At 33.3% G+C, this 19,600-nt stretch overlaps 1 protein-coding gene across 2 annotated transcripts in view; it reads right to left on the reverse strand.

The window, feature by feature from the left end:
• LOC140448502 (uncharacterized) overlaps window positions 1–19,600 on the reverse strand; it is an 87,777-nt gene that overhangs the window by 12,342 nt on the left and 55,835 nt on the right. For both annotated transcript variants that reach the window (XM_072541586.1, XM_072541585.1), the window contains exons 5-6: window positions 13,477–13,617; window positions 2,384–2,495 (exon numbers count right to left, since the gene is read on the reverse strand). In XM_072541586.1, coding sequence (XP_072397687.1) covers window positions 2,384–2,495; window positions 13,477–13,617 — 253 coding nt within the window. The remainder of the gene's footprint in view (window positions 1–2,383; window positions 2,496–13,476; window positions 13,618–19,600) is intronic.

Raw genomic sequence — 19,600 nt, forward strand, 5'->3', positions numbered from 1 at the left:
AGTATTAAGCTTGAGGAAGATATAAAAACGATCGAAAACTTGGTACAGACAGACATTGAAGTAACATGGACTGCTCTAAAAACAAAAATAACAGAGATATAAGAAGAAGACATCGGGTTCATAAAACACAACAAAAACAAGAATAACGCAAGAGATCATGGACCTCATGGATGTAAGACGAAAACATAAAACAAGTCCAATAGAATACAAGCAAATCAACAAAATCATTAGAAAAAAGTGCAGAGAGGCGAAAGAAAACTGGATGTCAACAAAATGCCTAGAAATCGAACAACTTCAGGAAAAATACGACACCTTTAATATTCATAAAAAAATTAAAGAAATGACAGGTAGACACAAAAAGGGACAAGCAACAATATTAAAAAATGATAATAACGAAATAATTACGGGTACAACAGACAAACTAGAGAGATGGAAAGAATACATACAAACTCTTTTTGATGACGATAGAGTTTGTTCTCCGCCATCCACAGATAATCAAATAAATAGAAAGATAAAAAAGCCACCGGTCCAGACAATATCAATGTCGAAATACTGAAACTATTGCAGATAACGAAAGTAAAAGCCTAGACTTAACAGCACTATTCAATAATATATATGACACAGGTAAAATACCAACAGACTGGCTAAAATCAATATTCGTAGCATTACCAAAAAAATCGAATTCCTCACAATGCGATGATTATCGAATATTAAGCTTAATGTCTTTTTGAAAACTTTTTTCAGAATTATCCATACAAGACTTTACAAGAAGTGTGAGTTCCAGATGAGTGACACTTAATTCGGATTTCGAAACGGATTGGGAACACGAGAGGCTCTTTTTGCTTTAAATGTGTACACGCAACGATGCAGAGACATGAATGTTGATGTATATGCAACAACAAAATCAACATCCGAAAATATACAAATCCGACGAGGAGTGAGACAGGGTTGCGTCTTATCATCACTACTGTTTAATTTGTATTCATAGTCTATATTCAGAGAAGCATTAGAGGAGGTCCAAGGCGGAATTAAGATTAACGCAATCAGCATAGACAACATCGGATATGCTGATGATACCGTCTTAATAGCAAGCAACGCACAAGAACTACAAAATATAGTAAATGCGGTAGTTCACCTCAGCGAAATGTTCGGTTTACATCTAAACGTTTCCAAAACTAAAACTTTAGTATTTTCAAAGACACCAATAAACGTACATGTGTATGCTAAGGGTCAAATAATAGAACAGGTAAATTCCATAAAATATTTGGGAGCAAATATCAATAGTCAGTGTAATCCAAAAAAATAAATCCTATCAAGAATCGAACAAGCAAGGAAAGCATTTATGAGCATGAAAACATTTTTACAAGATCAGACCTTAGTCTGCAGCTTAGAATCCGAATGATCAGATGTTACGTTTTTTCTGTCTTACTGTATGGCTGTGAAAGTTGTACAATGGACTCTAAAATAGAAAAAAGAATAGATGCCTTTGAGATGTATATATACAGACGAATGTAGAGAATTCCGTGGGTACAAGGAGTTACTAATGTTGAGGTACTTCGTCGCATGTGTAAACAAAAAGAATTACTGAGAATAATCAAAGAGAGGAAAATGCAATACTTAGGTCATATGTTGAGAAGCGAAAGATACGAATTACTTCAAGTTATACTGGAAGGAAAAGTACAGGGCAAGAGATCAGTAGGTAGACGCCAGAACTCGTGGCTGAAAGACCTGAGGAGATGGTTCAACCGCTCATCCACAGAAATCTTTCGCGCAGCAGTTTCCAAAACTACAATTGCCATTTGGATCGCCAACCTTCGAAAGGAGACGGCACCATGAGGAGAGAATTATACTTACAAATTTCTAAGGTATAAATCATTGAAACAAAAATTATCTGATGATTGACATGTGTCAACGTAAATTTGAAATTAAAGGGAATTTGGTTTATTACGTTAATTATTAGATTTTACAACAATTATTACATTGCAGTATCAATTTTGCTTTGATAAGATTTGTATTTTGTGATTTGTTTATAACGTTAATTCGATTTTACAAGAACTACTGCATTGCAATATCAATTTTGCATTGATAAGATTTGTATTTTGTGATTTGTTTATAACGTTAATTAGATTTTACAACAATTATTGCATTGTAATATCAATTTTGCATTGATAATATTTGTCTCTAAACTTTCGTAATATACGATAGCAAACAATTTAAATAGCATTCGTATGATAATCAGTTTAGAGTTCGTATAAGATTTAGTCGTCAAAATAGTTGCTGTTGTAAAAAACGTACAAACGATATGAGTATTACACAATTTTACGTGAGATATTTTTTAAAATAATAAATTATTGTACAAAAATGCTCACATAAAATGTCTTACCTTGAAGTTTGAGGTGGACAAGAGACGTAGAACATTTTTCAAAAATACATATTTCACATTCGTAAATTCCAGCATCTGAGAGTTGTGTAAATCTTATAGAGAGTGTCCAATCCTAAAATTTTAAATACAAATGATGATCTGATAAACAATAAATAACAATTCAAAAACAATGGTCTGAGAGAAGTTTCTTATTTTTATTTTTGTATAATCCATATCTTCCAGTTGTTCTGGTTGTGGCTCCCACTACTCTAGACCAGCTGGATTTTTGTTGACCTTTCCCCCAATAGAAATAGGCTATTGATTATGTTTAAAAAAATAGGGCTTAAAGGATCTACAACGTTAAAGGAGTTAAAGTTAAGCGTTTTTGAGAAAGTGGTGAATTGTGGTGGAGTTGTTTTAAATTAAATTTCTTGTCAAAATATCACTTTTAAAGTCAAAATATTCATATTAATTCAAAAGAATAAATTTTTTGACAAAAATATATGCAAAAAACGAAGCAAAAAACAGCGGAGCATACGCGATATTTCTTTTTTACCCAACTTTTTTCAAAGAGGATATAGGTATAGGCATTGCTGTACATAAAAAAAACTTTCGGTTTTACAGTATCGCAGATAGGATTTTTCAAACTTCGACACTTACACCATGTATTTATCTTGTTCCTGTGGAATTCGACATCTGTTTTTACAAGCCTATGGCACTGTCTTCAAAGGTCAACAAACTTTTACGTAAGTGCAATATTTTATATTGATAATGTTTTTTTTTTGCTGTTGGAGACATTAGCTTATTAAATTTGCTTATTTATATTGACAATAAGCAACATTTTTTTTTGTGATTTTATTTTTAATTTTTTTGAGTATGTTAGCTGCAACATATAATTTAGTAACGTTAATTAAGTAAAACGAAACAATGGTCAATGAAATTTGTTCAGGTTGCAGTTGCAGTCAAATATTCATTTGATTATCATTTTTTTTTGGGATGTTAAAGTTTTAATTTAGGTAATTTGCGCATTGAGTTTATTTAAATTATATAAAGACTGGAATTTGTTTTATGTTTAAAATATTGGCGCCAACTAGTGTCATAATCTTTTTTTATTAATATGTATTTGTAAATAAAATTTTTGAGTATTAATAAACAATTTTTCGATGTTTATTATTTTATTTTTGTTATTGAATATATAACCTTATTTACAGCTTATGGGTAAATATGTACATTTTCATTATTTTTTTTTTATTTTAATTAACGTGTCTCGACTACGAGGTCATTGACACGATGAGAGTATAATACAATATAAAGTATGTACAATTTTACATTTGACAATATACAGTACTTATTTTTTACAAATTTAACCGTTACACATAATTATTAAACTTTAGAGTTTACTAAGCACTTCAATGTCTTTTAAATATTTAAACAGGTTTACAAATTTCTGAGTTTCACTTAACATTTCTTTAATATTATCTCCCAACTGGTGTTGTTTTTTTTTTTTAGCAGAAAAATGCGGACATTCTATAAGAAAATGTCTGACTGTTAAGAGACTGCTGCAGTGGCCGCATGAAGGTGGATCGGTAGATGCCATTGGAAAGCCATGTGTAAGACGAGTGTGTCCAAGCCTTAATCTTCTTAGAATAACCTTGTGTGTTCTGGGCATAGGTGGTAGCTCTAAGGAAGGTATAACTGGTTGTATATCGTGTAAGTGACTCTGAGTTGTGTTCCAATTAGCTTGCCATTTGTCATATATATGCTTTTTAAACATTTTCTTAATATCATTATGCAACTGGATATTTGATATAGGTATATCCAAAGTAGAAGCTTCTTTTGCGGCTACATCTGCAGCTTCATTTCCTACAACTCCTACATGTGAAGGTACCCAGACAATAGTGACAATTACTCCATGATCCGTAAGTTTATTATATATGTCATGTATTAAATTTACCAGAGGATAATCTGAGAACATGTTTTTGATTACTTGTATTGATGATAAGGAGTCTGTGCAAATCGCTACACTGCGGTCAGTTGGTTCCAACATACGAAAAGCCTCGACGATACCATATAGTTCTGCAGTGTATACACTACAAACGGCAGGAAGTTTGATTAGTTTTGTAGTGCTGAAAGAGGAAACAACAGCACTACCCACCCCTACATCATTTTTAGAGGCATCTGCATCTTTAATTATAGCTTTAGGAGTATCATGTTTATTGAAAGAGCAAAGGGAAGTATTGACATTCGGAAGTTGCTTATGCCACAGAGGATGTGTAGAAATATGAAAGGGTGAAGTTGCAGAAAGATCAAAACCATCGAGAATAGAATTTAGTATGCAAGAGACGGGTTGTGCAGCTCTAGTGGTCTAAGAATGATTAATGAGATTATTTGGTTGTATAATTAGTTGATAGACTGGATTTTGTGGATTGGCTGATAAGCTAGCTGCATATGACAAAAGAAGATGTTGTCTCCTTAACCAGAGTGGTGGTTCGTTAGCTTCACAGTACATACTTTGAGCTTATATCATCTAAAAAATTCTGCACAAAGTAGTATATGTTTCCATTAAGTCCACATTGTTGAAGATTTTGGAGTATTATAGATTTTTTAACAGTGTCAAAGGCTCCTTCTACTTCAAAAAAGGCTGCTAATAAATCTTGTTTACAGGCCATAGAGTCGGAAATAAGTGACTGTAAAATTACCAAATTATCTGATGTAGAGCTATGAGATCTAAAACCGGATTGTGCCGGTGAAATAACTCTATTTTTTTCCAAAAACCAGACCAATCTTTTGTTTACCATTTTCTCCATTAATTTGCACATGGTGCACGTCAGTGATATTGACCTATATGAATTAGATAAGCTTTGTGTTTGGTTATGAACTTTTTTAATTGGTATAATATATGATTCTCGCCACAGCTTAGGAAAATTATAACTGTTCCAAATACCGTTGTAAAATTTTAATAAAACAATGATGCAAGGAGTCGATAATTTCTTTAAGAATATGAAAGGAATGTCATCTGGACCAGAGGCTGCGTTTTTACACAAATCGAGTGCCGTCATTAGTTCCTCTAAGGTAAATGGTGTGTTAATAGGATCGATTTCTTGTACAGTTTTTATTGTGGAGGCCTTTTCGGTTAATGTGCCTGATGATATGTTAGGTGAGTATTGTTTTTTGGGTTTTTGTTCAAACGTATCAGCTAGTAAATTGGCAATGCGTTGTGTGTCATTGATAACGATGTTTTCATAGCTTATACTTTGAATACCAAAACTTGTCTTACGGCCCTGCATTTGTCGTATTTTCGTCCATACTTCGGCAGAAGGAGTGTTTTTAGTGATGAAGTATATTCTCTCCATGAAATTTTCTTGTTTTCTTTTAGCACGTATTTTGCTCTGGCCTTTAGTTTTTTAAATTGCACAAAATCTTCGTTATTTCGAGTTCTTCGATATCTGTTTAATGCTTTTTTGCATTGACGAACTGCATATTCACAGTCCTTATTCCACCATGGTACTTTCTTCCGTCTATAGGTTGTAGAAGTTTTGTCAATATGTAAATCAGCTGCAGAGATAATGCAGTGGATAAAAAGGTTCAGAGATTCGTCTACGTCATCAGAGAGAGACAGAAGTGGAAGTTTTTTTTCGAGATACGAGCAGAAGCCAATCCAATCTGCATTGGCGATTCACCATTTTGGTACATTATAATTGCTAGATTTATTCTCGCTATTTGAAATCAGAATTGGAAAGTGATTGCTATTAAAGAGACTGTCGAGAAAATGCCAGTTTAATAGAGATGATGACTTTGGGTCAGAAAAGCTCAAATCAATTGCTGAAAATGTGCCAGAAGATATATTGCAGTATGTGCTTGATCCGGTATTTAATAGGCAAGTGCTAGAACAATTTAATACATTTTCAATGACTTTTCCCCTTCCAAATGTTTTATCAGAGCCCCACATAATATTATGTGCATTGAAATCACCCACAAGAAGATAAGGAGTGGGGAGTTGATGGATTAAATCATACAGTTCCTCTTCTGAAAGTTTGTAATTAGGTGGTATGTAAATGCTGCATACTGTAATTTTGCTGGGGCACCAGATGGAGACTGCGACTGCTTCAATGCCAGTAGTGAGTATGTGATGTGTAGAAAACAGATCTCTGGAAACAAAAATTGAGGTGCCGCCACTGGCTCTTGGGAAGTCCTTTCGTAGACAATGGTAACCTTCGTAATTTTTAAGTTGTCCAATATTGGTATCTTTAAAGTTTGTCTCTTGTAAACATATAAAATCTGCTTCTATTTCTGCGATCAATTGTTGGATTCTTTCGTATCTCGGATAGAATCCGTCACAATTTCATTGAATTAATTTGAAAAGTAACTAAGTAATTAAAAGGTAGATTTTTGGGACTTTTGTGATGTATCTGAGAGATAATCGTCGTCAGTTGATGATTGCAATACTTCAGCGTTGCTATTATCTGTGGTTAAATATTTCTTTAATTTTTTCGTTGTTCTAGTAACTCTACCCTTAACAGATCTTTCTGTTAAAGAAGGATATATCTTATACATATCGTCCAACAGGACCTGTATATCTGTTGTAATTTGCAGAGCTTCGATTACTGGGTTGCCGTTGCCAAATGAGTTCTCGAGGAATGCAATAATCTAATCAGCTGTTAACGAATAGTCATTCGGATTTGTGTTACAGAGATTTTGTATAATTGTCTATGTGTTGTCTGATAGAATAGCTTTGTTAGTGGACTGCATCCTAGGTTTCTTCTTAACTAATTTTGGTTTATCAGTGCTGGAGGAGTGCTCAGGAGGGGGCATTACATGAACGTCGGATGTCTGGTCTTCAAGAGAATTTGTGTCATTAGTTGATGAATGCAGTCGTTTGACACCTGGTGCTGGTAATAATGCAGTTGCTTGAATATTCTCAGAATTTGTATCAACTATTGTAGTTGTTGACAATGTTGATGATAAATTATTTTATTGCGGCAATGAGGTTATTTGTGTATTTATGTTAGGACATTTGTTTGCTGTATGTCCAGGCTGTTTACAAAGGAAACATTCCATACGATCTGTAGACAAGAATATTCTATATGCAATATTCTCATGCTGTATTAAAAGTGACGTTTGAAGCTCGTAGTTCTCAGTAGCTGGAATAACGTAGACTTGACGTCTGAAACTCATAATATGCGAGTACTCATCTCCTGGGATACCTGCCTTTAATAATGATATAGGCGATACCATTTGAAGTCCGAAATCTTTGAGTGCCTCTTCTATGACCTCGTTAGATATGGATGGACAGACATTTGATATTAATATTCTCTTAGCTGGAGAAATTAGTCTTCTTATACTCAGCTCAACGGAATTTGCAGTTACAGTGGAATGCTCTAATATAAGCTGGTCTACAAGTTCGGTTCTTGATAAGTAGATACACACTCGGTTGTTTGATATTTTCGATGCAAAACAAACATTTTTGGGATTAACGATGTTTCCAACTGCTTTAACGTAGTCCAATAACACAAGATTGGGATGAGAATGTATGATAATTGCTTGTTCTTTTTTTGGAAAAATAGGTTTAGGTCTTGTTTTGGCGGCAGTAACGTATGAAGTTGTAGGTGTATTGTTTTCTCCGTCATTCGTTAACATTATTGATTTAGTTACGTTTGAAGTACTTTGTTCAATTTGGTTGCCCTTGTAGTCAAAAGCAACAGGTTTAGGATTATCCATAGTGGTTGTAATTATTGTATAGTATCTAGATAACAACACACCATTTCGTATTATTGGTTGCCTATAAAATTTGCGTAAAGCGAACTTTTATGTTTATATGTCCAAAATTTAGTAAATTTACAAGCCAAATATTCACTTTAAAAACTTAAATAACGATGCTCGACATACAGAACGACCTTCACACGTTCAGTCACCGGAATCCAATCTCATTATTTTTGTTGATAATTTGCTGATATGTTTTCTGACATTTTATGATATTTTATAGAGAAATGTTTGTTTAGAATATTTAATCTAGAGTTCCTTCATGAGTTTCAGGTTAAAACTCTTTAAAGCTTGTTTCTTGTTTTTCTTTGTCAAACTGTTATATTTTGTTATCTAATTAATTTCTATTTCTATCGTTTATCTATCTGTTTTTGATCTATATTTTTTTACTATCTATATCCTTAAAGTTTCCAAACTGAGCAACGTGGTTTTTAGACACAGACACACAACACACAACAGACGTTATTAAACACAATTTGTTTTACTGGGGAACAGTTTGGTTTAACAATAAACATAAAGAAAACAAAAACCATGGTTATCAGTAAGAGGGGCAAAGTCATTCCAAGGATCCAGATAAAAAATGAAGATATTAAGTAAGTGGACAAAATGAAATACTTAGGAGTCTAGATTACGGAAGATCTGAATCCGAAATAAGAAATTCGCTTAAGAATAGAGCAATCAAGAGCAGCCTTTTTGAAGATGAGGAAATTTCTGCGTAACCAAACACTCAATCTGCAAATCCGATATCGGATGGTAAAATGTTGTATCCACTCTATTCTTCTTTATGGTCTCGAAGCCTGGATTATTAATGTTAACTTAATGAGAAAACTGGAAGCTTTTGAAATGTTGCTTTTTAGGAGAATTTTGAAGATACCATGGACCGACCATATTATGAACGAAATGGTGTTGCACAGAATGGGAAGAGACAGAGAACTTTTGACCACCATTAAAAAGCGAAAGACAGCATATTTGGGGCACATACTTAGAAATGATAAGTACGAGTTGTTGCAGCTGATTGTGAAGGGCAAAATCGAAGAAAAAAGGGGTCCTGGTAGACGACAAATATCCTGGCTGAAAAACATTCGCGACTGGACCGGGTTAAACACACAGATGCTCTTAAGAAAAACAGATGATAGAGACGAATTTGCCATAGTTATAGCCAACCTTCACTAGTAGAGATGGCACTAGAAGAAGAAGAATCAATTTAAACTTACCAGTAGTAAGTTGCTATAAGCTACTATACTTTGTAGATTCTTAATCATTTTTAGCACATTTGATTATAAGACCATTACGTAATATATTAGCATCTTTTAAAAGTAGGTACTGTTTTGAAATTACGCCGCCGCAATGTATCTGTCGGGATATCATTACAGAGCTAGTCGACTTTGTTTATATTTGGGTGTGTGTTTTAATAATGCCGTCATCGATTGAGAATACATCTCCGATTTAGTGAAGTGTATGGGGAAAACATTACGAGTATGATGGGATGCTCTGAAAATTAGGGCTTTTAGAGATGGTCGCATAAATATTTACGATGCGGGACGGATGCGGTTGGATGCCATTCGCTCATGATCAACAATTTGACTAAAAAAGTTGACTGTCAAATTAGGGAGAACAAACAATTTTATCATTATCTAAAGAGTTTTTTTCGACAGTCTCAAGAAATGTTGCTAACGGAACTGTGACTGAATGTTTAAATTATCGGAATTTGTGTTTATTTCAGGTACTAAAAATGTTAAGGGTTGAGCACAAAACCAAACGTTCAGTTTTGAGTTTTTTTCAGCAATACAGTAACGGGGGATGATTTTTAAGACATATTTTTACAGTTGATGAAACATGGGTCACCACTGTACACCGAAATCGAAGCAGTAATCCGTGGAATGACCTTTTTTACTAGAGTGAAGTTCGAACAAACTCATATCTGCCCAGAAAATCAGGTGCACTTAGGCGAGGAAACAAAGCACTAAACTTACCAATTTGCTGCAGGAAAATGAACCATTGAGAAACATTTTGCATTCGCTTTAGAAAAGTGTCAGGAAAGTTTTGTGAACTAAATTCATGATGGTAAAATGAAAATTGTGCATAAGCAAATTGCATTTCCAAAATGCATTGAAAATGAAAAATTTTCAACTAAGAATATATCCAATATATCGACAGGAATAAGTTTAATTTTGTTACTCGAAGGTTTCAAGGTCGCTGAATACGAATTATGATAACGTTGACGGTCCTCGAGTTGCCTGGTTTCCAAGGTGACCTCGTCTTCTGGAGATTTATGATATTTTCATTAGAAATCAGTCGAAAGTAATTACCTAATAGTCGTAGTAATTTTCGAGGTCGCTGAATAAGAATATTATGATGTCGATGATCCTCAAGCTATCTGGTCCGAGGGTCAACCTCGTCTTCTGAAGTTTGAAGTTTTTTTAGTTAATAAACACGAACATGACGATGGCGATGACCTCCAAGGTATCTGGTGTCTCCTGAAGTTTTTTTTTAATCTGTGATTGAAGATTTTAATCAAATAGTGGTATATGATAAGAGTTAAAAAAGGGTTCTTGAACATAAATAAAAAAATTAAATAAGTGAAAAAAGATAATTAACAAATAACCTTTCATTATAATAATCATTTAAATGTATTTCTTTCTCATCTTCTTCTGTGTCAGATTAATTTTCTTCACAGTTCTCCAAATTCATGCAATTTTCACCCAGCTCAATTTTTACGTGCTAAATTACAAACCAAGCCATTCTTTCTATATCCACATATTTATATAAAAAACAATAATTTTCATAATAATTTGAAATAGAGCGAAGAGAAAAACTTTAACTATATAATCTCTGTACCAGTACGTGTGAGAGAATACGTATAGAGCACATCTGAAAGGCAAGGAGATTATAATATGTATCACCCGGCACTGTATTAGTGCTATCAATTGCTTATAAGCGCCAAATTTAAAAAATATTGTTTTGGATTATTTTTTACTATTTTATATAAAGTTTATTTAGCTAGGTATTTCTGTTAAGCGACCTTGAAAACCTCTGAGTAATGACTAAAGACTGATTTAGAATAAAATTAATATGAAACTCTAGGAGATGAGGTCACCTTTCGCACCAGATACCTTGGAGACTATCGCCGCCGTAATATTCGGTTTTAACAACCCCCAAAACCGCTGAGTAATGACTTTTAACTAATTTTGAATTAATATATCATACAACTCGAGGAAACGAGGTCCACCATTCATTAGGTAGCTTAAAAACCACCACAATCATAGTATTCCTATTTAGCGACCTCGAAAACTCCCCGAGTAATGACTTTAAACTGATTTCGAATGAAAATAACAAAACACTCTGGAAGACGATGTCTACTGTGGGCACAGGGTAGCTCGAGGACTATTGTCGTTATCATATTAGTGTTCAGTGAGATTAAAAACTCACGAGTTATAACTGTCGACTGATTTAGAATGAAATTAACATACTCCAGGAGGTGTGGTCCACTCTGAGAACCAAGTAAGTAAAGGACCATTGTCGTTAACGTATTTGTATTCAGCAACCTCGAACCACCATGAATTTTGTTTAAAAACTTTTCAGACACTTTCTCGAATCGAAAGCAAAATATTGCATGGCAATTTATCTTGCTGCGGAAAATTGGTAAGTTTAGTAATTGATGAATTCGACCGTTACTTGATGTAAATTCATTTTATGTAACAATAAAACACTGAAAACGTTGTTTTCAAAATTTCCATAAAATTTATTTTAAACTCTTATCACTACAGCAGTTTCGGCTGATTGCCTTTCTAAAGTGATCTATTTTTGGCATGCGTTTACACTTTATAGTCTCTAATGAAATAGGTTGAGGAGGGGAGAACTGTTTGTCTCAAGTTGGTCATTCAGAATTATATCTATGTTTTTTAATTTGTTGATTTCCATAGAATCTGACAAAGATAGCTTAAGGCCTTTATTTTGAATGTGAAAAATTTTAAATTCGTCATTAAAAGAATGATTGTAGAAGTGCGTATGTAGAATCTGTTTTACTATTATTGAAAGCCCTTTTATGTTCTGCCATTCGTGTAATAAAATTTCTACCAGTTTGACCGATGTAAGTTTTTGGGCAGTCGCCACATTTAAGTTTGTACACACCACTGTGTAAGTGTTTTTTATTTTGGCTCTTGTTGTTTTTAATATATTTGCCTAGGTTGTTATTTGTTCTGAAAGCTGGTGTTATTCCTTTCTTTTTTATGTGTTTGGCTATTTTTGTTGATATTTTGCCTGTATATGTAATCGAGCAGAAGGTACTGGGTTTTTTCTCTGGTGGTGGAAATATTAATTTCAGGGCTTTCTTGTGTAGTTTGTGATTTAACTTTAATTGATTGTTTGTTGTATCCATTGTTTACTGCTATTTGCTTAATGATATTTAATTCTGTCTCAAAATTTAAAGTTTTTTTGTTAGTAAATTTTGTGCAAATTTTGAAATCAACGGTAAGTTTAGTGCCTTTTAATGTTTCATTTCCTCGCCTAACTGTGTTTTGAGAACTTGCTGTGAGACTTTGCTAAAGATACTCCGTGAAATTTAAAACAAAAGGTGCGGCTTACTTACGAACGATGTCATTTGACATTTCCACGATAATGCCCATCCGCGTACTGCTAATGAAACTCAACATCTTATCACATCATTTGGCTAGGAATAATAAGACCCTTCATCATACAGTCCCGATCTAGTTCCGGATAATTACCATTTGTTTCTAAATTTGAAGATGCATCTGACTGGACAACACTATAATAATGACGCTGAAAACAACAGTGTTACAGTGGTTGTCTTATCAGACAGCAACATTTCTCCTTGAGACTTGAATACAAAAGCTGGTCCTACAATACGCTAAGTGCGTTAATATTAGGGGACAGTATGTAGAAAAGTAGCAGTACGAGCTTTCATATAAGTAACTGTATTTTGCAAAATGTTTACTTGTTTTTTTATTTTAAAAAGGTACTTAATTTAAAAACATGCTACGTAAATGGGACTGAGCTGAGAATTTCCGCTTGTTCTTTAGCTCTCTTTATTTTGTATTCTAATGATATATTTTGTTTTACTTTTCTAGTAACTATTCTTAATGCATTTTTACTATTTTATTATTGTCATGCAATTTTCAAATTTTAATATTGTTCTTCTAATTGTCCCCCCCTTGGTTGTATAATATGTTGACCATCCTTTCTTCATTATTTGCAGTAGTCGATTTAAACTTACTTCTGCTAACCATTTTATCACTTTTGCATTTATATTTTCAACACTTCATTTTAAGAGTTTTAGAATAATAAATTTAATATAAAAAGCTAACTTAAATACCTTATCCAGTTGTTCTACTTACTTTATTTTCTTGGTCTAGTGTTGGAAGATATCTTTTATCGTCACCGATCCACAACGGCGATGATTCGTCCTCTATGTATGTTGTGTTTAATTTTGATAAAGTAAAATATTCAGTGGAAGATTGCTGTTTTGACCATTTAAACTAAAATGTAGAAAAATATTTATTAATAGTCTCTAAGCTGCTAAACTATTAAGAGTCCTTAGAAATATCATCAATCATATGATTGTCGGAAGAGCATGTCTCGCAATAAATTATTGCAACTTACATACTTATCCGATTATCATGAGTGCTGAAAATTTGATTGCAATTTTTTTTTTAATATAACTAATAAATTAACAATCAGAATAAAACAATGTATTCTTTACGTTAATGTGATGAGTTTAGGTTCTGTCCCTTGGTTCTGGCGTGATGTAGTCCCCTCCAGTGAGAGAATCACGGGTCCATGTTACTGGTCTGTTGGCCAACGTAGCTTTGGTCTTCTGATAACTCGATGTTGAGGTATTACGGAAATTAATGAATTGGAGTGTGTGTTCACTTTTTGAATGTATTGTAATTTCTTTTGCTGGTATACTTTTTTCACTGTTAAGATATTGAGATCCTCATAGATTCTTTGGTTGGTTACGTACCAGGGTGCATCAACAATTGCTCTTAAAATTTTTGATTGGCATTTTTCCATAATACCAATATTAGATTTACTACTACAGCCCCATAGCTCTATCCCATATGTCCATATTGGTTTGATAACTGTTTTATAAATTTAAATTTTATTATTTATTGACAGCTTGGAGTTTTTTCCAATTAACCAATTGATTTCTTTTTGTCTTAGTTGTATTTATTTTCTTTTTTTGGTGATGTGTTCTTCTTGCCAACACAGATTTTATTCCAGGTGTAGCCCTAGGTATTTGGTTGTTTTAGTCCTGGATATTTCCTCATTGTTGATATATATATATATATATATATATATATATATATATATATATATACGTGGGTTGACTTGTTTTCATTTATTTTTATTTTTCATTGTTTTAGCCAGTTTTCAAGCTCATAAAAATAGTCTTGGAGTTGTTGAGTAGCTATGTTAATGTGTTTGTGACTTGTAAGTGCTACTGTGTCATCTGAAAATGTGCCAATTGTTACGTAATGTGAAGTTGGTAGATCAAACGTATATATATATATATATATATATATATATATATATATATATATATATATATATATATATATATATATATATATATATATATATATATATATATATATATATATATATATATATATATATATATATATATATATATATATATATATATATATTATGGTTTCAGTTGTTTTCCGGGTTTGACTCCGCGTTAAATATTTTTGGTTTTTAGAAAAACCATTGTTTTGACGACGTTTCGGCAAGGTCACACTTGCCATTGTCAAGTCAGATTCTGCTTCGTCTTGATGTTACAGGCGAACTGATTTCTCGGTCGCTGCACGCTGAGTTTAAATATCTTGTTGCGCTTCTTGTCATTGGTCCTGTGCGCAGAGTGGGCGTGGTCTTCTTCGCTATTTTAATTTTTACGTTTTTCTGCAGAATTGTTTTCCACGTATTTGGGAGTCTTTGGGAGTCTTTGTCCACAGGTTAGACGCGAAGAACATCGAAACGCCATCGAAAGAAAAGAAAAAACTTCATCCCTAGCACAACATGTCATAAACACAGGACATAAAATAGACTTAAATGGAACAACAATGCTAGCCAACATCGAAAATAAGGCCAAACGTGTAATCAGAGAAGCCATAGAGATCGAAAAACATCCGAAAAATTTAAACACCAGAGATGATGCCCAAAGACTCCCAAATACGTGGAAAACAATTCTGCAGAAAAACGTAAAAATTAAAATAGCGAAGAAGACCACGCCCACTCTGCGCACAGGACCAATGACAAGAAGCGCAACAAGATATTTAAACTCAGCGTGCAGCGACCGAGAAATCAGTTCGCCTGTAACATCAAGACGAAGCAGAATCTGACTTGACAATGGCAAGTGTGACCTTGCCGAAACGTCGTCAAAACAATGGTTTTTCTAAAAACCAAAAATATTTAACGCGAAGTCAAACCCGGAAAACAACTGAAACCACATATAGCTCCCGCGGAAATTTCAAATTCAATATATATATATTATATATATATATATATATTATACATATATATATATATATATATAAATATATAAATATATATATATATATATATATATATCATATATATAGCATATATATAGCATATATATAGATATATATATATATATATATATATATATATATATATATATATATATATATATATATATATATTTCTTTGTAGTACCAATTGACTTCTGGACGAAAAGTATTCCCATTTGGCATCCGTGAATATTCACGGGCCACAATATACAGCGAATTCTGTTGCGGTACCAATTGGCATCAATCGCTGTTGCGGTTTCTTTGGCATCGATTGGCTTTGGACCTTTAGCATCCATTGGTTTATGACTCAAGTCGACAATAATACCTAAAGGTTTCGGTGGAATTCTACCTGAGTCAATTCATCTGTTCAGTCATTGTAATATTTTGTTGTCGAAACGGATGTTTAAAAATTTAACTTGTTAGAGTATATAACTCTTTATCTATAAATTGTAGGCAGGTAGTTATTGCTTTTTTCGAGATTGAATATTTTTCTTTTAAAATTATGACAGCTTCAAATTTGATTTAATTTGCTAAATACTTTTATTTTACATTTTTTAAGCTCAGTAATTTAAAAATGTTTAATCGTCTTTTAACAACTTCTAGTCTGATTATTCCCTGAGTAAAAGAGCTCTGTTGTAATGAATTATTTGGTATTACTAAAGAAATTCTGGTATAGTAGGATTAAATGTTAAAATTAAATGTTACAATGATTGTAACTTCATGTCTTGGGCTGTTACGTCGCATTATGGGCTATATGGGCTGTATTTTCTCGTTCTTGTTCGTATTTCTCTTCGATTTGCATTTTCGATGACACTTTCCAATATTTTAGCAAATTCAAAGTCCATGAAAAATACTTAGAAAGCAAACAAAAGTACTTATAAGAGTATACGACCATTTGATAACACTCACTGTGAAAATTTTTGTAAGTGAAGATGTTTAAGACAACAGGCACATTATTGCCGAACGCAAAGTGCACATAACTTTCTCCTTTATTTTTTGGTATCTGACTTCTTACAACTGTGGTTGTAAGGTTGTAAAAAAAGGTATAATTGTTAATAACTTTAAAACTTAACAGTTTACGAAATAATCCCATTTTACACATCAGCTGCACAACTCTGATTTAATGCAATTACTCATAGCCACGAAGGAGAAATAGGCTAAACCATGAATACTTCTTAATTTCGGTATGAAATACCTTTAACAAAAGTTAAGAATGTACTATAAAGTATGAATAATTAATAACATGCTACATGTTTTGACATTGCATTATTTTATGTTTCATGAATTTGGCCAAATCTTATCATACGTTAATTCAATCCATAGTAATATTAAATTTACAAGAGAAATAAAACAAAACCAGTCAATAAATTTTCTAGACTTAAAAATTATAAGAATTGAAAACAAACACGAGTTCTCTGTATTTCATAAACCTATAAATACTGACACAACCATACACAGTACTTCATCCCATCCTGCACAACATAAATTAGCAGCCTACTATAGTATGTTCCACAGATTGACAGAAATCCCAATGTCAAATAATAACTTCGAAGTAGAATTGAATATCATTAAACTTATAGCAATAAATATTGGATACAACGAACACATAATAAACAAAATGTTACAGCAAAAACTACTCAAGAAAGCCCTTAAATCAATCTTCCCACCACAAGAGAAAAAGCCCAATACAATATATTGCTCGATCACGTCATATACAGGTAATATATTAACTAAAATAGCCAGACAGATCAAAAGAAAAGAATAACACCAGCATTTAAATATATTAAGAACAACAAGAGCCAAACGAAAAACATGCACTTACACACTGGGGTTTATAAACTCACCTGTGGAGACTGTCCAAAAGCTTACATCGGTCAAACCGGTAGAGCCTTCAACAAACGTATAACAGAACATAAAAGAGCTTTCAATAATAGGAAAACAGAATCCACATATGCACTTCACCTTCTAGATCATAATCATTCTTTTAACGACCAATTTCAAATTCTTCACGTCCAAAATAAAAGCCTTAAGCTATCTTTATTAGAATCTATGAAAATTAAAAGACACCAATTCTGAATGACGAACTTGAGACTAACAACTCCCCCCCTCCTCAACCTGTTCAGTGAAACTATATAACCTGAACGCACAGTAGGTTAACCATCACTTAAGAAAGGCAAGTTGCCGAAACAGCTGTAGTGACAATTACTAAATAAATTTTGTGGAAGTACAGAAAACAAAAGTTTTCAGTTGTTTTATTCTAGAAATTTTACATTTCATCATAAATTGTTAAGTTTCACACTAGTTTTTCAAAATGAGAGATGACAGAATGATATACAAATAAGCAAGAAATCGTTCTTGTTGTTACTAATGAAAATGGTACCAGTATTCGACAGGTGGCAAGGAATTTTATCGTCAGTTCTTCCGTCATCCATCATGCTTGGAATCGATATGTAGAAACCGGTCGATATAAAAGACGCATTGGACAGGGTCGTAAAAGGAAATCAAACCCAAGAACTTCCTTCAGCAGCACGGGATTCAAACCATGGATTGGCCACCCCTGAGTCTCGATCTAAATCTAATTGAACATAGCTTAACTTTTTGGATCAATAGCAACAACTACTCCGATGGCTAATGCCTCTCCCGGTGTTGAATTACACTATTGATCCAAATGGTTGCAGAACAACACAACTCACCAAGTGTGAAACACTAGACAGCTGTTTCGGTCCACCCAGACTATCATTAGTGACGTTTGGGTTCACCATTGGAAAGTTGTCCGTTCTGCTTTGGGGACTGTGTCCTCTGACTATAAAATATAAGCGAAAAATTGCAATACACTCTTAACTGCTCAACATATCAAGGTGTTATAGCAGGTGTTCCGCGTGCAATGCTGCCATGTTCACATGTACAGCGTGGAAAACCAGAGTCATTTGCTGTCGGTTAAGGTTACCGAAAACCCAAGCAAAGCTTAACTTTTTGGATCAATAGCAACAACTACTCCAGTGACTCCAATAGTGAACATGGCAGCATTGCACGCGGAACACCTGCTATAACACCTTGATGTGTTGAGCAGTTAAGAGTGTATTGCATTTATTCGCTTATACTAATTGAACATCTTTGGGATATGTTAGATAGATGTGTCCCGAGGCGCCCACATCCACCTCAAATCCTTCAACAACTAAAAGAAACTCTAATCGAAGAATGGGAAAATATAGGTACCTCAACAAGATATCGACAGGCTTATACGCAGCATGCCACGTAGATTTCAAGCACTAATTCGCGCTGGTGAAAAATACACACGATATTAAGAATCAATTTTTCTTCATATCCTTACGTTAGAGATGTGGAACAACTGCTTATTCCATTTCATTTGTTGTAGTGTTTTCAAGTTGTTATGATTATCTTCAAAATGGTATGTAGAAATGGTTTTAATTTATTAAATTTATTTGAACAAAACATGATTTCTTTATTCAGGTAATCAGATTTCTATATTATTAAAATTATTAAGACGCAAATATGTGTGAGGCAAAATTAATAACAAACTATGAACGAATAAATAAACGAAACACAAATATAGAGATATCAGCAGGAGTGGTGAGAAAAGCAAAGAATAGTAGAAGGCAGGAGAGTAATAATATCCCAGTTAAAGACAAAAAATGATCCAGAAATTGAAATTTCATAAGACACTTTAATAAAATATAGGTAGAAGAGCGAGCACTAAATCCTACATATCTGATCTACCCGAAAATGTATTACTTTGCTATACTATAAAATACTAGTTATGTTTGGATCAACAGAAACAACTACTCCGAGGGCTAATACCCCTACCGGCATTGAATTATACTATTGATCCTATAGTCGCAGAACAACACGACCCATTAAGTGTGAAACGCCAAACAGCTGTTTCGGTCCGCCAGACCTCATC

The sequence above is a fragment of the Diabrotica undecimpunctata genome, chromosome 8 (genome assembly GCF_040954645.1).
Source record: "Diabrotica undecimpunctata isolate CICGRU chromosome 8, icDiaUnde3, whole genome shotgun sequence".
Taxonomy (NCBI): Eukaryota; Metazoa; Arthropoda; class Insecta; order Coleoptera; family Chrysomelidae; genus Diabrotica; species Diabrotica undecimpunctata.